The 16580-nt window shown below is 45.5% G+C and overlaps 1 protein-coding gene and 1 long non-coding RNA gene across 2 annotated transcripts in view; one reads left to right on the top strand and one right to left on the bottom strand.

The window, feature by feature from the left end:
* Positions 1-8059, top strand: part of LOC124504681 (uncharacterized) — a 70931-nt gene extending 62872 nt beyond the window's left edge. Inside the window, exon 2 of the long non-coding RNA XR_006960500.1 lies at positions 7273-8059. This is a non-coding gene — a long non-coding RNA (uncharacterized LOC124504681). The remainder of the gene's footprint in view (positions 1-7272) is intronic.
* Positions 8060-14316: 6257 nt separating this feature from the next.
* LIPT2 (lipoyl(octanoyl) transferase 2) lies at positions 14317-16295 on the bottom strand. The gene is made up of 2 exons (XM_047070143.1): positions 15830-16295; positions 14317-15291 (listed from the first exon to the last, which is right to left on the bottom strand). The coding sequence occupies exons 1-2, from the start codon at positions 16293-16295 to the stop codon at positions 15062-15064; spliced, it is 696 nt and encodes a 231-aa protein (XP_046926099.1). The 3' UTR covers positions 14317-15061.
* Positions 16296-16580: the final 285 nt, after the last annotated feature.

Here is a 16580-nt window from a genome sequence, read left to right as displayed (position 1 = left end):
AGCCAGTGGTCACTGCAGAAATCATCTCACACAAACCGTCTCTTCCAGGCAGGAATGCAGAGGCCAGCTTGGGGAAGGGACTTGCCCAGGCTCACCGAGAAGCCAGCAGCGGAGCTCAGACTTAGAATCTACTATGCCACTTTCTCTCCTTCACCTCAGCTTATGCCTCCTCCTTCCAAGTGTCGACAGCTCCCCACATGCCCACACAACTGTTGTCCAGCTGTACCTCATGTCCCAGAACACCCTGCACTTGTGGCCACCAGGCCCTCCCTCACACTATTACTTTCTTGCTGATGACACTGCAGGCTCCAGAAAAGATAAGCAGCCAGGGGCAGCTGGAAAATGAGGACCAGGAGGCTATGGGCAGCAGAGTGAACAGTGGCAGAGAATAGCCTCTCAGGGACTCTGTGGGAGTCCTTATCAGAGCCCTCTTTAACAGCCTCCCACCTTGGACTAATTAATGATAAACTGAGACCAGCTCTTGCTCCCTTGTAAACAAAGATCTGTTCCAGGATATCTGAGGCCCTTATCACAGAATCTCAGGTTGTATTTAAGAAGTGCTATCATTTTGAAAAGATCTACCACATGGAGGGAATGCTGTACAAAACTGCTATTCTTTATCAAAACACAGTACTGCCATTTTATTTCTGTGGTTACGTATTTTGACCCAGCTACTTCTTTTCCTCAGTCCAATTATCACCTCTCAGAAAAGTCATCCTGACTCTGGGCATGCAGTACCAAATTTCAGTCTGCCTAAGAATCACCTAGGAGCTCATTCTTATAAAGTAGACTTGGATGCCACACCAGAAGTTCCAATCCAGGAGATCTGGAATGGAGCTCAGAAATAAACATTTAAAGAAAAAAAAAAAAAAAAGATTCCCAATGATTCTGACGTGAGTGGTTCTTAAGATCAGCCTTGAGGAAACAGTCCTGGTTCCTTCCCCATTCTGCCAGGGCCTTGCATTTACTCTATAGGACTTTTTATTACGCTTATCAAAAGTAACTATTTGCCCACCTCATCTACTAGATTGCAAGTTCTTTGAGGATAAGGATTATCTCGTTTTAATAAAATTCTAGAATCATAGACTTAAAATCACACCATCTTAGAGTTCTAGAATCATTTAGTGATAGAACCTAACTTGGAAGGACCCTTGGAGTTATCTGGTCAAATCCCTCACCTAAGAATCCCCTATATTTTATTAAAAATTTTTTAAATGTTTATTTATTATTTTGAGAGACAGAGACTGAGCGCAAATGGGTGAAGGGCAGAGAGAGAGGGAGACACAGAATCTGAAGCAGGCTCCAGGCTCTGAGCTGTCAGCACAGAGCCCAACGTGGGGCTGGAACCCATGGACTGCGAGATCATGACCTGAGCTGAAGTCAGCTGCTTAATGGACTGAGGCACCCAGGTGCCCCACCTACATTTCATTTTTGACATGAGATTGTCCAGCTTCTCTGGCACACCATTAGTGACAAGCAGCTCATTGCTTCTGAGGAGCCAAAGTTCTGATTGTTAGGATGTTTTCACGTTTTGACAAAAACTGCCTCCTAGTTACTTCTACCCTTTGGTCCTTGTGCCCACTGGAAACATAAAGTGTATGCCTAGTTTTCGTTCCCTTTTTTGGTCCTTCAGAAATTTAAGGTCTGTCCTCCACTTCCCCTGCTCTGGAGTGAGAATGGAGCAGGAACCGTGTTAGAGAAGCCAGGTGCCTAAGGGGTTCTTGGAGAGTGGACTCATTTTCTTTTTCTGTGCCTTGCAGGTTTGCAACGAAGCTCAGATGACCCAATGTGTGTAACGGGCCCAGAGCTGGGTCCAGCGTGATACATGTGCTTAATAGGTGGCAGCTCCTATTGTTATTAGATGAGAAAAGAAAGGATGGAACAGAGTTTCTGTCTCAGGGAGACCATAGTCTGAGAACAGCCTTCAGGGGACTCTCAAATCCAAAGAAATTGGAGACAAGGCCCTGACCTGAGGACAGGTTGGGCAGGGGAGTGGGGTGGGATGATTGAAGGGGTCAGGGAAAGACTCACCTGGAGATAACACCTCCTTTAAGTCTTTGCTCAAGTGCCACCTTCTGGCTGAGGTCTTCCCTGACCATCCCATATACAAATCCTAGTCCCTCCTTACCGCTGCCCTCCCTAACCCCCTTCTCTGCCTGGTTTTTCAGTAACATTTAACATCATCTGATATATTTAACTTAAAAAAAAATCTTTTGCTGTTGTTTCTCTTGCTGCATTCCTCAGCTGAAGCTCCCAGCTTCTGTCAGCCCTATCTCAGAGCTCTACTTGTTTCCGCGTTCCTGTAACCACCCTCTTCCCTCTCCCCTGCAGGCCTGGGGAGGTAATGATGCCCAAATGTTTCAAGCCCCAGGGTACTTCATGATCCTTGTGGTTTCCCTACTCCCTGCCCACCTCTTTGAATAGAACCTCCTCAAATTACTGACCTGAGATGGCCATTTGCTTCCTGCAGAACCTGGCTGATACACAGGCCCATTCTCCTGCAGCCCCTTGCACTTCCCTTGAACACAGGACTTACCAGTCTGTCTTATAATTGTCCACTTTATATGTTGACTCCACACTTAGAACATACGCTCCTTGAGGGCAGTAGCCAACACTGAGTCTACACAGAGTAGATCTTACTGAGAATTTGTTGAATCAATGAATCAATGAATCAATGTCATGAAGGGGAGATCACTAGGAATTACGTTATCAGGGAAAACTTCCAAGAAGAGATAGAACCTGAGAAAGCCTGGAAGGATAATAGGATACTTTTTAAACCTCTAGACTAGACTTCTCCCCTGAACACTAGACTCCTATATCTGACTACCTACTTGACATCTCTGGATGACATATTGGGGTTGGAACCCTTGACTTCCTTCCCTGGCTCCCCTCAGTCTTCATTCTCTCAGTAAATGGAACGATTATCAATCCAGTTTCCTGTTTGTTTTCTTCAGAGAACTCAACCTAGTCTCCTATTTAGCTGTGTACTGACATGGGGTCTGCCTTCCCCATCAGACTGTAGGCACTACAAGAATACAGTCCAGGTGTATCTTTTTCTTTCTTTCTTTCTTTTTAAAAAATTTTTAAATTTACATCCAGGTTAGTTAGCATGGAGTGCAATAATGATTTCAGGAGTAGAATCCAGTGATTCATCCCCAATATATAATACCCAGTACTCATCCCAACAAGTGTCCTCCTTAATGCCCCTTACCCATTTAGCCCATCCCCCATCCCACAATCCCTCCAGTAACCCTCAGTTTGTTCTCCATATTTATGAGTCTCTTATGTTTTGTCCCCCTCCTTGTTTTTATATTAGTTTTGCTTCCCTTCCCTTATGTTCATCTGTTTTGTATCTTAAATTCCACATATGAGTGAAGCCATATGATATTTGTCTTTCTCTGACTAATTTCACTTAGCATAATACCCTCTAGTTCTATCCACGTAGTTGCAAATGGCAAGATTTCATTCCTTTTGATTGCTGAGTAATACTCCATTGTAGTATATATCACTCTTCTTTATCCATTCATCCATCGATGGACATCTGGGCTTTTTCCATACTTTGGCTATTGTTGATAGCTCTGTTATTAACTTTCTAGTGCATGTGCCCCTTCAGAACCAGGTGTGTCTTTTTCACCATAGAATACACAGGATATAACTCAATGTCTGTCTAGTAGGTTGGGGGAGAAGGGTTCAGAGGTAGGGTGAGCACAGATTGTATTTGTCAACAGTGCTAAAAGCCTGGGTTACCAGGGAAAATACAGCATGAAACACAGAGGAAGCTTAATGGTCACATCAAGTTATTTTATGCCATTACCCATCAGCAGCCCATACTTCTGTGAGTTGTCTCCTCTTGGCCTGTCAGTTTGACCCTCAGAACACTTTGTCTCCTTGTTTCGAGCATCACTTTTCTCCTGCCTCTGCAAGCAGCACAGAGCAGTGAAAAGAGCACTGGAAGAGGTACAGCAAGGGTGGGATGGTGTGGTGTCAGGAAACTAAAGATCTCCATAGCATCTTCTCCCCACCTCACCCTCACACATGCTATGTCCTGGGAAGCAGCTGGTCCAGAACACTGCCTCTGGGGTCCAACAGAGCTGGGTTTGAATCCTAGCCCTGACACTTATTGGCTGTGAGAGTTTAACCTCTCTGAGTCTTAGTTTCCTTATCTGTAGAATGGGGATAAAAGTAGTTACATCTGTGAATTGCAGTAAGATATTATTTCTAAAGTGCTTTAGCTGGTACCTGGCACACAGCAAGTGTTACATAAAGAATAACTATTAATGAGGGCATGTTGTTCATAGTGGTATGAATATGGACGTTTAAATCTTATGATTTAAACAATAAAAGAAGGCAGAAGAAAGTAGGATAAGTTAGGACTGAGATGTACAGAGGAAGTGAGTGTCTCAGTCAGGAGTCATAGTTGCAACAGACAGAAAATGCAGCTCAAACGGACTTAAGTAGAAAATGGTATTTATTGGCTCATGTAATTACAACAACCAGAGGACTGACTTCAGGCATGGCTAGATCCAGGAGCTCAGATGATGTCTTCATGAAGCTATTTGAATCTTTTGGCTCTGCTTCTCTCACTATTGCTCCCTTCTCAGGCAGGATCCCACTTTGTGGTGACAGAATGGCTGTCTGCAGTTCCATGTATACACTCTGTTCTGTCTGCAAAGCCAGTAGGAAGAGCTCCTTTCCCCCACAACCCTCCTGGAAGAAGTCTGGGTCTGACTCGTATTGTCCTAAAAGAGGCCCAGTGCCCATCTCTGCACCAGTCACAGAAAGCCAGGGAAAGAGGCTGGTAGACGTGTCACCTTTACTCAAACCACATAAACTTGGGTGGGAGAAATGGGTGAAGGTGTTCAGAAGGTGCAAATTCCAGTTATCAAGTAAACAAGTCACAGGGACATAATGTACAGCACGGTGACTATAGTCACTAATACTGTGTTGCATATTTGAAAGCTGCTGAGAGTAGTTCTTAAAATTTCTCATCACTGGAAAAAAAAGTTTGGAACTATGTAAGGTGTTAACTAGACTTAAAGTGGTGATCAAGTTGCAATGCATATAAAGAGCAAATCATTATTTGTACACCTGAAACCATGATGTTCTATGCCAATTACACCTTAATAAAAAATAACACACAAACATAAAGTTGGTGGGAGTACAATTCCTAAGGAAGATGTGGGTGTTATTAGGGGAAGTAGGGTAAATGGACATTTAAGTGAGCAGACAGGGAGGAGGGAGGAGGACACCCAGAGATTCACAGCCATGTAAAAGTGAGAAGTGGGGATTAAGTGTGCTGTGAGCACAGCTCACACATCTGGGGCAGAGGGAGTGGACATGTTCTATGGGTCCCAGAGAAGACCCAGAACTGTGCTTAGGGACAGGGGAGTCACAGGACCCAGATCTCCGCTCACTGGGAACAAGAAACAGGCTGCCTCTGGCCAGAATACACTTCCCATCACTGGAGAGGTGTGCAAGCAGGGTTTCCTTTTCAGAGTTGCTATCAGGGAAATTTTCTAGATGGGCTCTGACATGCCTTGCATTCCCCAAATCTGAAATCCTATAGTCCAGAAATCAGCTCCTCCCCACCCCCCATCCTAATCTCCACTGTTTTTCTCTCTTCTGAACTCTTCTCTGAGGGGAATGCTACATCCTTCTTGCTGATATGTTTACGGGATGTCTGCAGACCGTCTGGATTCGAATTCTGGTTCCTGCAGGAATGTGGGACCTAAGAGGAACCACTTGTCCTTTTTGGGGTTGTTTCCTCCTGGGCATAGGAGGGGATGAGGTTGTCTGATCTCTGGGTCCCCTGCCAGCTCTGACCTTCCAGTACTCCGTCAAAAACTCAGCCTGGCCTTCTTGGGAGGGATGTGACATAGCACAGTTCTCAGGCCAACCAGGTGTGTTGGCTTTTCAGCATCTCAAAAGCACCAACTGTCTCATTTGGTTCTTTCCCTTGACCTATGAGGAAAGCGGAGTGGGGGTCATAGGAGTGCTGTTTAACACATGGCCTTTGAAGTCCAGACTTGACTTCAAACCATGGACTGCCTCTAACTAACTGTGAACTTGGGCAAACCTTCAGCTGAGCCGCTTTCCTCTTTGTAAAACAGTCAGTAATTCAACCTTGTGGGTTTGTTATTTGCTGTGAAGTTGACATAAAGCATGTAAAATGCTTAGCACAGCCTTGGATCCCTGTGGGTCGGGCTGGAGAGAGGCGTCTGTGGTGGAATGGAGTTGACCTGAGTAATGCTATCCCCTCACAGGAACCCAGTACTTCACAGGGCCCAGCGTGCCCCCAGCCCACCTCTGGCTGCAGGTGAGAGCTGGGTGTCAGCATTCTGGTAGGAAACAGACGGCTCCCTGAAACTGGGTAATTTGAAGGGAGTATGAGGAAGGTTCAGGAAACCAGCAAGCAATGGTGCCACCCCCCTGGCTAGCCAGGGTGGAGAGAGAGACACAGTGGCTAGGCTCAGAGAGCAGGGGAGGAAGGGGTTACAGGAAACTGCAGAGGGCAGCAGGCTGGAGCTGTGGCTTTTGGTAGAGGCTGTACCCAACCCATGCTGACCCAGCAGGGAGAGAGCTGAGGAAATAAATATCCTTCTCTGCCCCTACTCCCTCCCTTCCTTATAGTCGTCTACCACTGTCTCCCTTTGCTCTAACGCAGATGGGAGCTCCAGAGCAAGGAGGCCTGTGTTAGTGGAGAAGGGTGGTGAGCACCTAGAAGGGCAAGTGGGAGAGAGTACAGGCAGTGGCAGCAGTCTGATGGGTGAGAGCCTGCCCCATTCCTCTTTATCCTGCTCTACACGCAGGGGGCGGAGGGAGGGAGTAGGAGAATGAAGGAATATGGGGGAGGCTGTGAACCCAGGCTGTTCACCCTAGAAAGAGGCAGGAAGACAACCTGCATTTCCTCAAATACCCACCTGCTCTCTATCCTCTCCAGGCCTTTGCTGTGCTAGTCTCTCTGCCTGGAGCACCTTCCTCCAGGGGCTGGCTAACTCCCCCCTTACATGCTACCTCCTCCTGGATCAATCTGTGCCTGAAGCTAGCCCCAGACTTGTTTAGTTTTGAGTTCTAAAATACTCTTTTCATTTGAGCTAGTTTGAGCTGGGTTTTTCTTACTTAGAACCTAGAATTCTAATTCAATGTCACCTTGAGCCTTTTCTGCCCCCCTCCTCCCTTTTAAAATCTGTCACTTCTTTTATGTTTCCACAGTACCCTGTGCAAACTTCTCTCATGGTACTTGTGACAGTTTATTGTGAATTGTTTTTACAGGTGTGTCTCCTCCACAAAGCTATGAGCTCCTTGAAGACAGGAACCAAGTCGGATCCATCCTCCTCAAGGCCCAGCACAGGCTGACAGACCTCACACTGGCCAGACCATACCAGCCATGTTATCTTCAATTCCAAGCAACACAGATTAAAGGCACATTAGCCAATTAAAGCCTATTGAGATAAGGGCAGGGGTGTGGAGTCTGGAAGCCATGTTCTGTGAAGAACAGAAGAATCAGGAAAGAAAACATGAAGAAGAGACCATTCCCAGGATAGAATTCATTTGCTGACTCAACAGGCCATTTCTGGGCACCTCTTCTGCATGAGGCCCTGGGCAGGTCCCCAGGAGGCCACAGAGGATGCAACTACAGTCCCTGCCTGGAGAGCTCACAGTCAGACATGGAAACAAGGAACTATAACACGCTGTGGTTACTGCTTTTTGAGGGGGATGTAGAATGAGGCCAGGAAAGGACTCTCAGAGGAGCCCTTGCAGGGGTAGAATTATGACAGTGTCAGAGGTAAGTTTCAGTTTAGAGTGAGGACTAACTTTCTCACAATCAGAATCACTCAGGAATGGAAGTTGCCTGCTCCATATCTGAAAGAGCTGGAAGCTGTGAGCATGGCCACTGTGACTGCTTCACAGACCTGATATCCATGTCCATCAACAAAAGAACCAAATGTGGAGGCTGTAGGAAATTCTTCACAGTAACATAGACATTAAACCTGCTTCCTTTTACATGCCAGGTACTCGGGTAGAAACACGAACAAACAGTCTCTGGATTAGAAAACCTCACAATTTAGGTAAACTGCAAAAAACACTTTAGTCTTATACCTGTGTCTCTTGAATTTGAATAACGTATGGATCCCCCCAAAATTATTGAGGCAGTCAGTGTTGGCAATCTAAATATGTTCAGATTTAAACTCGGTAAAAACTAATGCAACCATAAAAGTAAATCTTTTAGGGGCACCTGGGTGGCTCAGTCGGTTAAGTGTCCGACTTCAGCTCAGGTCATGATCTGGCGGTCCGTGAGTTCAAGCCCCGCGTCGGGCTCTGTGCTGACAGCTCAGAGCCTGGAGCCTGTTTCAGATTCTGTGTCTCCCTCTCTCTGACCCTCCCCTGTTCATGCTCTGTCTCTCCCTGTCTCAAAAATAAATAAAACGTTAAAAAAAAAAAGTAAATCTTTTATATATAATTTTGTATTCAATACAGACTGTTAGTGAATATGAAAAGAACTAAAAAACTAATAAAATGCCAATAACAACACTAATGCCACTGATCTTGTTGAGTTCTATAACCATACTCCAGCTAGTAAGTGAAGGCATGACAGAATCAGAGTATTACATTTTATAAACTCCTAACAAATTAATGGATCTAGGGAATGATCATCACAAAAAAAGGAAAAACATACTGTGTGCCTTAAGAACACTCCACCACCCATGAAGCCAACTTGCCCAAAAGAAACCATACCTGAATCAGATCAAGTGTCTGGTTTCACCTTTCAAACTTCAGGAAACACAGGAGAAAAAGATTTTTTTTTTAAGTTGTGGGAGTAATCTATAGGTGAAAAGAGACTAAAGAGACACTTATGAGACATGACAAATGCAGTGTGCAGACCTTGTTTGAATCCTGATTTGAACAAACCAAGTGTAAAAAAAAAAGCAAACATTTGGGGAATATTTGTTGATACTGAAGTATTTTTCCTGTGTAATAATGCTATTGTGGGGTTTTGTTTTTTTTTTTTTTGAGTCCTTATCTTTGGGGAATACATACTGAAATATTTATGGGTGAAATAATATGGTATCTATGATTTGCTTCACAATAATCCAGGGAGAAAGCAGGAAGTAGGTACTAGTTTAGACAAACTAAGACTGGCCATGAGTTGATGACTGCTTTAGGGGCATGATGAGTACGTGGGGGTTCATTGTTGTATGCTAAAAAGATTTTGTACCAAAAAAATTTCAAAAATGAGAAAAAACCTAAGATCCTAGAACATTTAACCTTCAATTTATTTATTTATTTTGAGAGAGACAGTGCAAGTGGGGGAGGGGCAAAGAGAGAGAGAGAGAAAGAGAATTTGATAGCACAGAGCCTGATGCAGGACTTCATCTCACCACGGCAATAACACAACCTGAGCTGCTGTCAAGAGTCGGAGGCTTAACTGACTGAGCCACTCAGGTGCCCCTAAAATGCTGGAACATTTAAAATTCAGGCATCTCCCTTGTACATTATTGGAATATAAATTGGTATAACTTTTATGGAAGGCAATATGACAATATCTATTAAAATAAAAACACACATATCCTTTGATTCAGAAAATCACTTCTAAAAATGCAACCCATGTACTCACCATGTGTGATGTAACACATACACACAGACAGAAGGACAGACAGGCACGCACGTGTGCGTGCGCACACACACACACACACACACACACACACACACACACTTTTATAAGGATTTTCACTGCAGCCTTGTTTGTAAAAGCAAAAGATTAGCAATAACCTAAATGTCCTCAATAGGATCCTAGCTAAATAAGTCATAGGAAATCCACTGAGTGGAATACTCTGTAGTCACTTTTAAAAATGAGGTTGCTCTTTATATATTGATCTGAAACAGTCTGCAAAGTGCAATACTGTGTCTATAGTATGTTACTATATGAAAAAGAATGTATATATATAATCATGCACACTTACAGATGCATAAAATATCTCTGAAGTATATAAAAAAGAATTTACCACCATTTGGGCCTCCAGAAAAGAAACTGAGTTTACAGGGGAAAAGAATAAGAGCAAGACTTACATTTCAGTGCTACCATTTTGTACCTTTTTAATTTTATCCCATGTGCATGCATTACCTATATTTTAAAAAACATTAAATTCTAAGTTTTAAGCAAAATGAAAACAAAATTAAGACATTCAAAAATATAACTATAAAGATTATGTAGCAATGTGGGAAAATGTATGTAATGTTTGGTTACATTTGGTACATAATTGTACCCACATAATTACAAGTACATAAAATACAAGTACATAAAATGTCTGTTCATGCTAAAGTACTAGAGACACGCAAATGGACGGGATGTGTTGTCAGGTGGGAGTGCAAGCATTGTTTTCTTTTTCAATTTTATAGGTGTTACAATACGGTAGGGTTATATGTATGGCAAATTGTAATTTGGCAAAAAGGAAAATCAGACTGAGATTGCAAAGATCTGATTTCCATAGGGCTTTCAGAGAGAGGCTTTCCCCAAGAAGTAAGGTGTACTGGGTCACAGTGCCAAGAGCTGGTTTGATTTGGTTTCTTGCCAGCTTCACTGGAGGAACAAGATGTTGAACCAGACACAGCAGCTGGTCACAACCTTATGTTTAACACTCATTTACCAGACCCTGAACAATCTCTTTATGGGGAAAAGATTCTGCACAAAGAAGAGGCCTCTGGAGGTGCTAAATATCCTTCTTCATATGCTCAGCTTCCTTCCTGGAGGAAGGGCCCCTGTGGGAAACCGGAGGTGGGCTCTGTCCAGGCAGGAAGAAGAGCCAGGAACCCACAGCAGTGGCTTGACCTGATCCCACAGGCCTGGCCTCAATCCTACTCTGACCTTTTGCTCTGCATCCTCTTGGCTCTGCTGACCCACAGCCCACCTGTTCTTGAGGGCTTGGCTCTTCCAGGATGCCTGGCATGCTCACCCTTCAGAGGCTACTGTAGAAGAGTGGAGAGACCCAGCCTGGGAGCCGGGGACTGACTCTGCTTCTTACTAACTGCATAGCCTCAAACAAGTCACTTAGCCTTGCTGAGCCTTGGTTTTCTCACCCTTAAAATAATCCTACCTAGGGGCGCCGGGGTGGCTCAGTTGGTTAAGCGGCCGACTTCGGCTCAGGTCATGATCTCGCGGTCCGTGAGTTCGAGCCCCGCGTCGGGCTCTGTGCTGACAGCTCAGAGCCTGGAGCCTGTTTCGGATTCTGTGTCTTCCTCTCTCTGACCCTCCCCTGTTCATGCTCTGTCTCTCCCTGTCTCAAAAATAAATAAAACGTTAACAAAAATTTAAAAAAATAAAAATAAAAAATAAAAAATAATCCTACCTAGACTGCTCTGCTGCCAGAGGAGTGAATGAGATTGCCTGTTGTTTCATTCTGGGCCCCCAACTATTTCTCCGCCTACTGCCTTTGTGCCTCCTTGCCTGCCCCTCCTCGCCCATGCCTCACATTTGTCAGTCTTCTGCCCTCCTCTTCTGTCTCCAGACCTAAAACATAACTCATCACACCCATGCTCCAGATCCACAAATCCACTGCCTCTTGGTCCTCTCCACTTGCATCTCCCAAAAGTGTTTCAAACTTGATTTACCTAAAACTGAACGAGTTATCTTCCTCTCCAAACTCAGTCCCCACCCAGTGTTTCCCATCCCAGCAATACCTCTAGCGTCCACCTTGTTGCTCAAGCCAGAAACCTGGGGGTTTTCCTTGACTACTCCAATATTAATGGATGACAGCAGCAGCAGCAGCCATCTTCCACCATGCAGCCTGGGAAACAGAGAAAGCTGGACTGAAGCCAGATAGAATGAAGCAGACACCAAAAAGCCTGGCAGGGAATAGGAGAGAAGACTATCTGGGCTCCTAAAGGGCCACGTGCTCCAGTTCTGTTCTTGAGCCCAGTGGCAGACCTACCCTTGCATTTTATGAGGCCCTCCCCAGTACCTTTTCCAATAATGCCTCCATTGTCACTATTTTATTTATTTATTCATTCATTCATTTATTCATCTATCTATCTCTCATCTATCTATCTATTTATTTTTGCATAAGTGAACTTGAGTGGGGTTTCTACATTTGCAAATACAAGACTCCTAATTACTATATATGTATTATATCAGTCAGAATAGGCTAGATTATGCTGTGGTAATGAACAACGCCTGCATTTCAGTGGCTTAACCATACCACCTGTCCAGCAGCAGCAGGGGCCTCTGCTCATTGCAGTCCCTCCGGAAGCAGCTGCTATCCTGAATGCTGTTGGTCACCGTTCCAGAGGGAAAGAGAAACCCCAAGCGGTCTGACACCAGCAATTCAATGCTCCAGCTCAGAAGTGGCATGCCCCCTCCATTCATAACTCATTGATCAGAACAAGTTACTTGGCCCCACCCAACCACAAGGGAGCCACAAAGTACCATCCTGCCTGCAATGTTTTTAAAAAAAATTTTTTTAATGTTTATTTTATCTTTGAGAGAGACAGAGACAGAATGCGAGTGGGTTAGGGGGAGACAGAGAGGGAGACACAGAATCTGAAGCAGGCTCCAGGCTCTGAGCTGTCAGCACAGAGCCCAATGCAGGGCTCGAACTCACAAGCTGTGAGATCATGACCTGAGCTGAAGTCGGACGCTCAACTGACTGAGTCACCCAGGTGCCCCCTGCCTGAAATATTTGGTGAACATTAATAACTACCATACATTTCCCGCTGCCTATTCTGTGCCAAGCCTTGAGCCTAATGAAACAGAGGCTCAGGAAGGCCAGGTAACTCAGTCACTACACCATGCAGAACGATTCCCAGTGATCCAGTTGCTAAATGAGAGAATGTACTTAAGAGGGCTAACACAGTACCTGGTACCAAAAATAAATGGAGTGAATGTTTCTTTACCAGTCTCTGGAGGTATTCAAGATCAGGCTTTATGGTCAGTTACTAGGGTTGCTAGAGAGGGGAGTTGAGTACTAGATGGGGAGCAACACTATGCACAGCCTTCCAACCATGAGAACCTAACTCCACTTTTCCCGGGAATAATTGTTTTCCTTCTTGGCAGTAATACTACAAAGTAATTATCAACTACTACTCACCTCCCACATTCCTACAACAGTACTGTTGGCTCCATGGAGGGAAATAAAAGGCCTAGAAAGAATATAGGTTAATGACGGGTGGACAAACTAGCAATCCATGAATACTGACCAAGTGTCCATGACGGAAAGCATATTACCCTGAGCTCTAAGTCAGTATGCAGAGCAGGAAAAGAGCATGAGAGATGGGCTTATATTTGGGACCCAGTCCTAGCTTTGTGATTAACTTACTGTGTGGTCTTGAGCAAGTTTTTTCCAAAGTCTTGGTTTCATCTCTGTACAATGAGGAGACAGGAACATACCTCCAAATTCTCTTCCAGCTTCAATAACTGATATAAACTGTGTGCCCCAGAAGTGGGAGAACTCCTCTTTCTTCTCCAAGGCAGTGGGGCCACAGGATACTGGAAGCTCAAAAAAGGACTTTAGATACCATATTACCTAAAGCTGAACTTTACCATGTGGTAGCCTCTAGCCACATGTGACTACTGAAGAGCCGAAGTGTGATGACTCCAAAATGAGATGTGCTATAAAGCAGAAAATACACACTGAATATCTGGATATAGTATGGAGAAAAGGAATGTAAAACATTTTTATACTGACAATATCTGGGGTCTATTAGGTTAATTAAAGTATTATTAATGTCACCTGTTTATTTTTCCTTTTTAATGTGGCTACTAGAAAACATAAAATTACAATGTGGCTCACGTTGTATTTCTATTGAATAGTGCTTGTGTAGGGCAAACTGAAGTGCAGAGAGGGTAAACGACTTGCTCAAAAAGCAACCTGGATCACCTGTCTTCTCATTCAAGGATCTTTCCACCCTAACTGCCTGTGGTAGCCAGTCTCTGAGGTAGTCCTAAAGATCTTTACTTCCCATCACCCTGTGCAGTCCCTTCCACACTGAGTAGGGTTCCCGTATTAGGAGACTGTAGAAATGACTCTGTAACTTCCAAGGCTGGGTCATAAGACATTTTGGCTTCACCTTGTCTCTTTCAGGCATCACTTGCTCCAGGAGAAAAAGCAGCTCTATGGGGCGGCTCACATGGTGAAGAACCCAGGCCCCCTGTCAACAACCAGTACCAACGAATCAGAGTGAACCATCTTTGAAAGTGATCCTCCAATCCCAGTCAAGCCTTCAGATGATGGCTGCCCCAGCTGACATCTTGACTATACCTCATAAGAGATCTCCACCCAGAACCACCCAGCTAAGCTTCTCCCAAATTCCTGACCCACAGAATATATATGAGACAATGTTTATTGTTTTAAGCCATTACATTTTGGGGTGATTTGTTGCATAGCAATGAATAATTACACAGCTTTATAAATTTAGGGATCTCACTTAAGGAAAACTTACTTCTACCTTTGACATTTGTATAATGTAAGATATTCCTCTGGTCTTTTCCCTGGCTCTGGTCTAGCTCAGGTTACCTAACTAAAAATAGCTATTGGGCTTGGAGAATCCAACCCAGGAAGGCAAAATCTCATTTTGTTCTTTGAAGATCCCTTCCCTTTTTTCCTTCCATTGCAGAAAGCACCTAGATCTCTTGAGAATGAAAAAGCACCCCACCACATTACCTTCACCTGGGCTATCCAGAGGTATGATTCCTATAAAGTCAAAGGAACTGGATCTCAGAATTGTCCAATTAAATACAGTATTTAGGAAGCAATAAATATTTGAGAACTGATTACGTCTGAGTTTCTCTCAGTTGAGAAAATGTTGTCAATACCAGTGCTAATGTCTTACATTTATATAGCATGTGTTGCTTTTCAAAATGTTTTCAAATCTACTATATCTGAGGTAGATGAGAAGATATAAATAAACCAGGACACATATGGAAACAATGCTAAGGGCTCATAATTTGTTCATAGTCTCATGGTGAGTGAATGACAGGGCCAGGTCTAGAATCTGGGTTTCAGTGACTCCAAGTCAGGCTTGGTGCTTTTCAAGCACAACCTCCCAGCTGTGATAACATGAACATCCTTTAGTTGGGGCTGTCCTCTGAGATAAATGTGCATTTGTAGGTCTCCCTAAAGGCCTCAAGGAAAGGTGGTATTACTTCATCCACACTGACGTGCCGTTGGAGTTCCTCACTCAGAGAGGTGACGCCTGTCCCAACCAACCCGCAGGGGACGATGTGCTCAAACCACACGAGGTCTGTACAACAGTTCAGAGCCAGGCCGTGGGACGTGATGTGCCTTCCACAGCGGACTCCTGCAAGACAAGTCAAAGGGTCTCAGAGTAGATACCTTTCCTCCCTGGGCTTCAAGATCCCCCTCGGTACACATGAAGGAACTGGACTGGATCACTGGTTTTCCAGCTTTGTTTTTGAGCATTCAAGGGGTTGTGCACAGATCGGGGGAGGGGGACAAAGCTGGAGAGGAGTGTGTGGCTCCACAGCTGCTGCAATTATGGAAATTCCAGAAAATGTCTTTTAACAGAGTAAGTTGTTTAAAAAAAAAGTTTGAAAACTACTAAGCTTCATTATTGTCCCGACATTGTGATTCATTGGAAGTAACATGGCAATTCACTTCTCAAAAAGATGAATATTGGAAATGACCATTGAAGGCCCTCCTGAGAGCTGCGAAAATGAGATCCGTGAGAAGGCTTAAAAACTCAAACGCAGCGGACAATTTTGATTTATTAAAGCCCGCGCCAGATCCACTTCCTCCAGCCCGCGCTTGCCCTCACCTCCATTGGTCCAGTTCTGCCAAGCCCCGCCCCCAGCCCCGCCCTAGCCCATAGCACTAACCGATCGCGCAGACTTTGCGCTCCCCCAGCCAGACGCCGGTGTAGGGTGGGGGCCGCGCGCGGGCTCCATGCAAGCCCTGGAGCTCGCACACGCGCACCGCGCACGACTCCAGCGCAGCCACGTGGGTGCGCAGGCGCAGGCCCAGGCGTCGCAGATCTAGCACCGAGTGGCAGAGCAGCTGGCCCGGCCCATGGAAAGTGGCCAGGCCACCGCGGCCTGTGGCGCGCACCTCGGCGCCCAAGGCCCGCAGCCGCGCAGTTTCCTCCGGCGTCAGGCCGCCGCGCAGCCCAGATGTGTATACGGGCCCCGCGGGCTCGCAGAGCAGGAGCGCGCCCGCCTCAGCCGCCGACAGGGCCTCACTGCCTGGTTCGGCCTGCAGCCGTCGCAACCAGCGCTCCTGCAGGGCCAGCAGCTCGGCGTAGGGCAGCCGATTTAGCCGCACCAGCCGTACCACGGGCTGCAACATCGCGTCAGCAGCTCCTTCTGCGAGGTCCCGCCCCCTGTCTAGGCCGGCGGGCGGGGAAGGGGGGGGCGTGCCAGGAGGGGCGGGGACTCGGGGCCCCTCCCCGGCTGCCGCTCCGCTAGCTCTAGAGAGATTGTGAGCCCAAGACCCAGCCTCAGGTGTGTTTCTTCCATTCATTTATTTCAACAACCAGTATTTAGGGTCTGCTTGTGTTCTGTAGGCCCTGCTCTAGGCGCCTGATACAGTGGTGCACAGTGTATGGGGAAAAAAGTCTGTCCTGGGTGGAGT

This window comes from Lynx rufus, unplaced genomic scaffold, assembly GCF_022079265.1.
Source record: "Lynx rufus isolate CCGP_SWC_20201006 ecotype Redwood Valley unplaced genomic scaffold, mLynRuf1.p SCAF_9, whole genome shotgun sequence".
NCBI classification, from domain to species: Eukaryota; Metazoa; Chordata; class Mammalia; order Carnivora; family Felidae; genus Lynx; species Lynx rufus.
This window is presented reverse-complemented; position numbering and strand designations above follow the sequence as displayed.